At 47.0% G+C, this 9,241-nt stretch overlaps 1 protein-coding gene across 1 annotated transcript; it reads left to right on the forward strand.

Moving 5' to 3' along the window:
* Window positions 1–4,656: 4,656 nt before the first annotated feature.
* Window positions 4,657–7,016, forward strand: LOC113210580 (uncharacterized). The gene is made up of 5 exons (XM_026428650.2): window positions 4,657–4,744; window positions 5,040–5,147; window positions 5,396–5,554; window positions 6,184–6,342; window positions 6,687–7,016. Exons 1-5 carry the CDS (start codon window positions 4,715–4,717, stop codon window positions 6,843–6,845), a joined length of 615 nt encoding a protein of 204 aa, XP_026284435.1. The 5' UTR covers window positions 4,657–4,714; the 3' UTR covers window positions 6,846–7,016.
* The last annotated feature ends 2,225 nt before the right edge of the window (window positions 7,017–9,241 follow it).

A 9,241-nucleotide genomic window follows, 5' to 3' on the forward strand; every position in this document is an offset into this window, starting at 1 on the left:
TTTTAGTGCCGCCCCGAGATGCACACTGCCCCCCCCCCCCCAAACGCCTTCCTCGCCCCTCCTCGCCCCACACGATGCCATGCCCGGCCACGCCCCGCCACACACGCGCTGCAGGCGGTCGGGCCGGGGACCCCGCGTGCCGTGGGCTAATATTGGGCTGAAATTAAAATTAAGATTCAGAGGGCAGAGGGCGAGGGCGAGGCGTTCGGATTTCGCTGCTCACCACGGCCTACGCTCGCGGCGTGTACAAACGACCACAGCACACGCAATTTTGGGCGTTTTCAACGTTCACCTGTGTCCATGTTTGAAACTTTTTTAACGATGGTATACAACGTTTTAAGTGTCAATTTCAAACGTTTCGAACTTTTTAAAATGTCTACTTTCTACGTCGTGTTGTGGTTTCATATACCGGTTTTGAACGTTTCGTACTTATAACTAAAACGTTTCAAAGCGTTATTTACCGCCGTTTTTCCGCGCGTTATTTTGTTCTTACGGCGCAACCTTCGCGGCCACTTCACTTCGGCGGGCCCCGCCAGTGCCCCCCGGGGGGCGCCAAGGACGAAACAATAAGCTCCCCTCGGGCAGAGCCTCGCGCTCGCTCGCGTGTCTGTCGCGGGTCCTGCTCGGCGAGCTCGGCGGGCTCGGCGCGCGCCTCCCGGTGGCGGCCGGCTCCCGGCCCCATCCTGGCCGCCAACGGCGATACTCCGCGGCGGGACCCGCCCTGCAGCCGGGGGGTATGGCAACACAGTCTCTCTCTCTCTCTCTCTCTCTCTCTCTTCCCCTCTCTCTCTCTCTCTCTCTCTCTCTCTCTCTCTCTCTCTCTCTCTCTCTCTCTCTCTCTCTCTCTCTCTCTCTCTCTCTGTCTCACACACACACACACACACATTGTCTCTCTCGATCTCCTTTCTCACTGCCCGCACTTTTGACAGCCCGGGGAGAGGCGTCATTAGGCGTCATTGCGAAAAACACAACAAATACATAATCTAATCGAAAAGTCCGACCGTCCACAGAAAATAATAAAAATACACCCAAGAGACGTTTAGTCTGCAACGAAACCCAACCGGTGATGAAAGGGCACACGACAACATGATAGTCTAAGTCGACTCGACGTGCAGCAGAAACTGCGCGCTGACTGTATCGAGGTTGTCGAGTGCGCGCCAAGAACAACTCACACCAATTTGAATTTTTTCGTGTTAGACTGCTATAGACATTACGGACTAGGGCGTGACGTGCAAGCGTGACACGGCGTGTGACGCGACGTCACGGGTCGTCACGGATCACGAGACGCAACGTCACGTCGTGTATTGACGACCCATTGTCTCTTCTTCGCGTCGCAGCCGAACACGCCCTTCCCTTCGAAGAAACGGGAGGGGAAAAATTGACATCTGTATAATTGCCGTGCCTTATTTCAGAAAATTTCAAAAAAACTACAACTCCAACAATTTTTTTTTCAAGTGTATTGATTTACGCATTAGTGCTTCAGGAGACGCCGTCAGCACGTCGAGTTGCATGGGCAGAGTCCAGCCAGCCCAGCCCAGATCGGCGGCCCACACGGAAGACAAGACTGGAAATACGCGTCCGAGAGAGGAGAGATGCCGATGCGACCGCTTGTCGATGCAAAACGCGGCCAGTAGTCGTCGGCCCAGCCCACACCACCGGCGGCGTCTCGGCTGCTGCTGCGACACTGGTAAAAAACAGTAAAAAAAACCCAGTGAAGTTGCACACGTTTGGTGTGCAAATATTGCACACTTGTTTTACCAGTGTCGGGACCATTGAACCTTAAGACCCTCAGACTTAAACTTACCCCCGCTTTTTTAAAAAAATAATTATGTTTTATTTCTCAAAATGCTTTTTTGTGTTTAATTCTAAATGTTAAATTTAATCGTTTGATTTATGGACGGATGCCAGGGCCACCGCCCCCTGGACCCCCGTTTTTTAGCCCGCCCTTCTGCTTTGAAAAAGCTGTCCAGCGGGCTTATGCAAACGACATCGTGTCTGTCTGTCTGTCTGTTCCACAAGAAGGAGATGTGCTAGAGACTTCAAATTTTCAGGGGATCCCAAGGTTCACTCCCACAAAACAAAATGCCTACGGCAAATCCCGCCAGCCACCCCTAAGGGGCTGAAAGGGGGTATCGAAGAAAACAGGAAAGGCCAAAAAGTTGGATTTTTTTTTTTTTATGATCTCCTTAAGGGTAATTTGAGAAAGTAGAGCCCTGTGGGCGGTCCGTTTTGCTCTATCTCTAACCGTTTACGCGCTAGAGGGTCTTTTAAGACGAAAATAAGCTAAAAATTGCCATAGTGAACAATAAGATGTAGAATAAGGCCTAAAAACCACAAAATAGAAAGGGAACTCTCCCCCCACCCTCAATAAACGTTTTCTAAGCAGAAGGGTGGGTTGTAGTCGCGGTGCTTCGCCGTTACATCCCTTTCTCGTGTCTACGGGGCAAACTCAAAGACGACGGGTTTAAGCGGGCCGAAGGCACACTACATCATTCGATCATGTTCTTCAGCAAATCGTGTGACAGAAATGGTCGGGCCGCAGGCCCGACCATCGCCGCCGGCAGGCCGAGCAGGCCCGGCCCCTGCCGAACGGAGTTGCCGGCGGAGCGAAGCGGAGCTGGCAACTTCGTTTGGCGGAAGGGCGGGCCTGCTTGTTTAAAGTTAAGGGGGCATCCTAGTGTAGCAGGCCTAAAAATACGTGTTTTTTGCGATTAAAAACAAAAAAACAAAAAACGGAAGCAACAGAAGGAAAACTCGGTTTGCTACATAAAAGTACACATCTTTCTCTGTCCAAAACTGCTAAAAAGTTGACCAACGCCTCACGCATACCGGAGAAACGGCCTGCGAGAAAACACGCGTCGCGAATGTCGTGGACGCATGGCGTGCACGATATCTACCCTCCAAATGGTCCGATCGGGCCAACTCCGGTATCTGCGTGTTCTTTACAATTGACGCTATGGCATGAACCTCCAACTTTGAAAACGAATGATTATTACCATTTTTTTTATCACACTAAACTTTTACTTTCAAAAAATTAAGTAAAATTTTAACTTTACGATTTTTTTGACAGGGTTCTAGTTGACCGAGGCCACAACTGGGGTTTTGTAGCACAAATTTCCTACCTTTTAAGGCGGCTCACTAGAGATGATTTGGGGGGGGGGGGGCAATCGCCCTATATCGTCCCGGCGCCGCTTAGGAATAAATGTGACAGTATGTGGCCTACCTACCTGGCAGGCGGTAGACTAACGACACTTTTAGGTGCCACCCTTGCGCCGTGCTCTACGCACGTCCTGGATTCCGTGAGAGTTGTCATGGTTTCCATGCAATCGGAGCGCACTGTCATGGCAAACAGGACGGATCGGCCGGTCGTCCTGATTTCCGGGACGCCATCCCGGTTTCCATCCAGACTGTATGGAAAACGTCCCGGTTTCCATGTCTCAAAATGGGACGGTCATGGTTTTTCCAAAACGACATGGAAACCAGGAAAGGAGTCATGGAAACCAGGACGCCGTTTTTGCCGTGAATGTGAAACGTGTCACATCGTTTGAATATTGTGTCACATTCATTTAAACGTGACTTCACGTGAATTGATGGTCAAATGGCGCCAGGCTTGGCCGATACACGTTTAACCGAATATGACAGAAAATTCAAACGAACGTGACACGATTCACAATGAAAGGAATGTGACGTCGCATTCATTAAATAACAGTGTGCTCCTTTAAAACCTTAGCTGAAAACTGTTGGTAACACTTAGAAATTTTGTTGGTTACTGATTATCGATAAAGTTATTAGGTTACTCTTAGAAGGTACGAACAAACAACAAATAGCACTACCTTCGAAATTTGAAAGTATTACCGCGAATTTTCTGAGTATTGCGCTGCCATTTGTACTTATGAGTTCATTGTCTATAATTGCAAAACGTCAGAACGGGCAGTGAGAAACGTAATTTCGAATGAAAACTGTTTTTTCAAAGGTAGTGACCATTGCGATTATTGGCAATGCAAACGCCCTCATTGCCACTGGGTTGGCAATGAAGCGCCTTTCTGGCAATGACCGGCGCAAAGGCAATGAGACAAAAATAAGACCTTTCCAGCGGCAATGAACCGAACATTCCCAACCCAACGGCAGTTTTCATTGCCAGCCCTATGGCAATGTTCTGAAAGTAACTTAAAATTAATTCGCTTTTTCATTGTTTTGCCTTATTTTTGGCATTACATTATTGCCGACGTTTAGGCATTGAACGATAATAGCCGACTGTTTAGCAGTGCACCGTCACTGCCGACATATTGGTAATGAATCTTCATTGCCGACATTTCGGCAATGAACCGTCAATGCCGGCACTTTGGCAATGAACCTTCAATGCCCCAATATGGCAATGACTGTATTGCCATAAACTTAGAATCGTTCACAAACTGACATCCACTCATTGCCAAAATTGGCAATGACTATTGCCTTTGGGCTGGCAATGAACCATTCATTGCCGCTGGAAAGGTCTTACTTTTGTCTTATTGCCTTTGCATGGTCATTGCCACAAAAGGTAGTACTTTCATCGCCATTGGAGGAACAGTGAACTCGTGCGAAGGTCGTGGCTTTGTGAAGGGACATGTTTTAGATTCTAGATACTTCGCAACAATAGTAGGCTTTGTATGTGGTTTCAGAGCGAGAGCATCAGCTGGCCAGAGTCTAGCCACACGCTCACCAGAGGCACGATGCCATGGACCAGGTTAACCATATTTGGGCTGTGGTAAGACCAACACTCACAAACCAAGTGCGCAAATGGCACAAGCAAGTAGTGCTGTATACCACGTTGCACACTCACCAGTGTTTAACCTGACATTTGAGCTAAGAAGTGTTTACCAGTAAAATTAAAAGTGTTCAACTTTAGCAGGGTTGGCCATATCGAGCTTATTTAGCCACATTAAAGTGTTACTGTTGAACACTTTTTTGTATTCAAATGTCCAACACCTAAGAGTGTGCACCGCGGAGCTGAACACATGTTCATGCCAGTTGTTTTGTTTTCAGTGCACTTTTGTTTACAGTGTTGTACCGCGCGGCTCTTCCGCGGGCTCCTGGAGAATGTGCTCGTGGCCACGGTGGCTGTGGCAGCCCTACACGCAGTCGGAGCCAAACAGATACACACCTATGCAGTGAGTTGCAAAAGCGTGCTCATTGACATGTACATGTCCACTTTTTACAGAGAATGTAACTCTGTTTACATTTAACATTAAGAAGGTTGAAAATTTCAGAAAAATGTCCGAAAATTTTCGTAAAATAACAGACAATTTCTGGGAAATTTCAGGGATATTTTCTGTTTTCCCGGAAATTTTCCAACCCTACAACGTTTTATGCATAAAAGTCTTACTATCTTGTCGTCATGATTACGGACTGTTTGTAGGGTCCTTGGGACATGTGGATTGAGAGAACCGACATGTGCAGGGAGGATGACGAGAGGATGCAAGTGAAGTTTTCGCACTACAACCCGAACAAAAAGTTTGTACCGCAGACGTGGAGCGGCTTCGCTAATTTATCGCGAGCAGTAGACGACAGTTGGTGGGTAAGTAAAGTGCGTGAAAATGTTGGAACACTCAGCAATTTCTTTTATTCTACCCAGGTTTGTGTGTACGCAGATATCTATCACAGAACTAACAGCATGGCTAGGTGCACTGTTATTCAAATACTGTGACGTCACATTCTATAAAATGTGAATTGTGTCACATTATTTAGAATATCATGTCATATTCGTATTCACGTGACATAGGTAGGCTTTTTATGCACTGATCCCTTGAGTACAGAGCAGTGCAAAAGGTATGTCACGTTCTAAAGAATGTAACATGATATTCTAAATAATGTGACACAATTCACATTATATAGAATGTGACGTCACAGTATCTGAATAACAGTATGAAATGCAAAATGCAAACACGAAATCCATCTCTTCTTCTTAATACAAAGTTTCGTAGGCCCAAGAGTATGATAAACTTACGTACAAAACTCTTTCGTACTTACGCACAATAATTTCAAATGAAAAGAATTCTTGCACAAATCATTTTACGTCAGCTACGGAAACTATGTACAAAAGTGTACATATAATTAGAATTGTGAACTTGGTGCAGTAGTTTTTTTTTGCAACAATATAAGACATCAGCAGATCGTGTTAGCTTTGGAAAATTTTCCCGCGCACAGGTCAAGGCTCCTTTGAGCATTCGCAGCAACAACCAGTGGAAAGAAAATGCTTTTGTGTTCTTCTTCCCGACGAAAGGCTGCAGCAACGGCAGAGATTTTCTTCCACCGTGCTTAAAACAGTTCTTCACCAAGGCCGGGACTCCCTGCCTACTCAAACAGGTAGGCACACTGTTAAAAATAATACATCAGACTACGTGATGACTCGCAAAAGTGTTGTTTTCATTTAAATCCTCTCGAGACTTTGAGAAATTTGGCCTGTATTGACCCACAAACGAAGCCACTTGGTATTACTAGTACTTTATACTGTGTAGTACCCGCTATACTAACGACAAGAAAACCGGTGACGATATCCCTGTACTCAAAATTATTCACGAGACTGTCGTCATCGTGACGAGAAATTTTTAAAGGGTAAAGTTACACTGCAAAGTTCTTGCAACCTGGTGGTTTGCACACTCTTCAGTTTGGTTTTAATTGGCGTTACACGTTAGTTTTATTTCTTCCAGCAAGTGCTACAATTCCGAAATACCACGATGAAAATCGAATTTCCACTGGTCCCACGCCTGATATATGGCCACTACCGTCTGGAACTGGAGGCAGGGCCGAAAAATGAAAAGTCAGAGTATTGCTTTAACGCTATCGTCCATATTATCCCTAAAGTGTGAAATACACACAGATCAAGTGGACACATTCCTATGGAGGGCTGGAGTTTCACCGAGGCTCGTCGGTATTCCTAAACCCAGGAGATTAGGACATTCAAAAATAAAAATTCAATTCAAAGGGCGATATGGGAATTAGATGTTTGAAGTAGGCCATTTCGCACACTCAACCCTTATGCATTTTGTTGTGCATGAACTTGCAGAATTTTACACAGCCATAAATATGCACAAATTTTTATGCATACACTCTAAAAAAAATCAGTATAGCATTCTGTAAATTGTTACGCAGTAATTTACATATCCTATGATACAAATTTTTGTATCAAAAACGATACAGACTTTTATAACGGATACAAAAATCTGTTATTTTCATACAGATTTTTGTATATGTTATAAGAGTCTGTATCGTTTTTGATACAGAAATTTGTATCAAAGGGATATGTAAATAACTGCGTAAAAACGATACAGAATTTTGTATTATTTTTTAGAGTGTAATTGTGTACAAAATGTTTATAATTATGCACACACTGTCCACAGTTATGCATCAAATTGTGCATAATGTTATGGCTGTATGAAATTCTGCAAGCCTTATGCACAACAAAGTGAATAAGGATTTAGTGTGCAGTATTTCACCTTTTTACCTTTGAAAACAATAAAGTAGTGTTTAAGAAATGACACTTTCTTTCCGCTGGTAAAACAAGTGTTTAATTTTGCACGTCAATTGACGTTTAAGTTCAAGTGTGCATTTTCTCGACACTTAGTGGTGTCTACTTATGTTATACGTCAATTGGTGTTTAAACTTGACCGCTTTCGACACTTCCGAAACGTATAGCAGCTGCACACGCACACCGTATGGTTCCATATTGACAGCATACAACTGTGTGACCAAGTGTGCAGAATTTAAATGTTTACAAAACGTCTAAAATTTGCACACCACGCAAGTGTGCAACTTGAGTTAAACACCATGTAATGTGCAAAATCACAACTTGCACACGTTTGGTGTGCTAATATTGCACACTTGTTTTACCAGTGGAGTGAAGCGGTCGCGGTGGATGTCGCGCGAGTGTGTGGTTTAGATGGCCGCACTCTTCGGAAAAAAGAAAAAAAAATGAAAAAAATATGAAAAAAAACACGAAAAATGACAGTTGGGAATGGCGGTTTAAACCAGACACAAGAGCAGTATCTTTAAAAACTACAATTCTTAAAGTTAGATAATATATATTCGCAGTGGGACCCTGCACAAGACCGGAAGTACACTCGCAGCCAGAGCGGCATGGGCGCGGCCCTCGAGCCAGGCCTAACCAGCCCAAACTTTACGACTCATACACTTTCATAATGTACTATCCCAACTTCTTTGAGGTCAACGCTCTCCAGGGAGGGTTGGTGGGAGGGGGGGGGTGACGAGGAAAATGGAGAGAGGAAGAGAGACGGGAGAGAGAGAGAGAGAGAGAGAGAGAGAGAGAGAGAGAGAGAGAGAGAGAGACGGGAGAGCCAGCTCCGCTACACGGCACTAAACGCGAAAATTAACAGTCGTGTCTCCTCGGTTGTTCGGTAAGCCGCCAGCAGCAGGTAAAAGAGACTCGCTTTGGCAATAAACCTCCACCTACCAAGCAGCAGCGACGGGACGGGCGACTGCAGCCGGGGCCGCCGGGGCCGCCGGGGCCTGGCGCTTCAGGAAGCCAGGCGGGCCGACCATGTCCTGCGGATACTGGTTCACACCACGCGCACGTGGACGGACGGTACGAGCACGTGCACGCACGTCACACACAGCGGCCGCGCTCGGAAGAAAGTCACCGCGCGACTCTTGTCAGCTCCTGTCTCTGTTAAGTAAGTAAAGAGCGACCGCACGGTTCGCAGGCCCCTCTGCTTCTACGACAAACGTACCTGTCGTCCGTCCGTCTGTGTCTGTCTTTCTGTGTGCCTGTCTGCTTCACACGCACGCACCGCCCACCACAGGCCATCCATCGGCCGGCTGACACTCGCACTGACACACACACACACCGCCACCAACACTGCTACTGCGCCCGAGCCCCGCACCCGGTGCGGCGCGCGGCGGGCACCTCGCGGGCACCCAGCAGCGGCAGCTAGTCGCGGCCAAGTTCCGACACCGCCAGCCCCGCCCCGCCACCCCGCACCACGGCCCAATGTCTAATGAGTACACTGCACAGGCCGCCAATGCCACTGGCTCAGCACACGGGGCGGGCAGCGAAACGCGGGAAGAACGAAACCGGGGAGGACAAGGACGTAAACAGTAAGGAAAATATAGTAAGAGAGGAGAAGGGGCGAAGAAAAGTGGGGAAAAGTCGGCCAGCGGCCGAGCGCCCACAGCGTAGGCAGCCCGCCCAGGCAGGGTGACGGGCGGGACGGCCTACCCAGCCGCGCGCCCACAGCGTAGGCAGCCC

This window comes from Frankliniella occidentalis, unplaced genomic scaffold, assembly GCF_000697945.3.
Source record: "Frankliniella occidentalis isolate FOCC.00 unplaced genomic scaffold, Focc_3.1 Scaffold403, whole genome shotgun sequence".
Taxonomy (NCBI): Eukaryota; Metazoa; Arthropoda; class Insecta; order Thysanoptera; family Thripidae; genus Frankliniella; species Frankliniella occidentalis.

Excerpts from the sequence above, each read along its gene's own strand:
- LOC113210580 (XM_026428650.2), top strand. The coding sequence starts at position 4,715 with ATGGACCAGGTTAACCATATTTGGGCTGTG. Across the intron at positions 4,745-5,039 it reads TTAACCATATTTGGGCTGTG|TGTTGTACCGCGCGGCTCTT; the intron begins GTAAGACCAACA and ends TTTTGTTTACAG. Across the intron at positions 5,148-5,395 it reads AACAGATACACACCTATGCA|GGTCCTTGGGACATGTGGAT; the intron begins GTGAGTTGCAAA and ends GACTGTTTGTAG.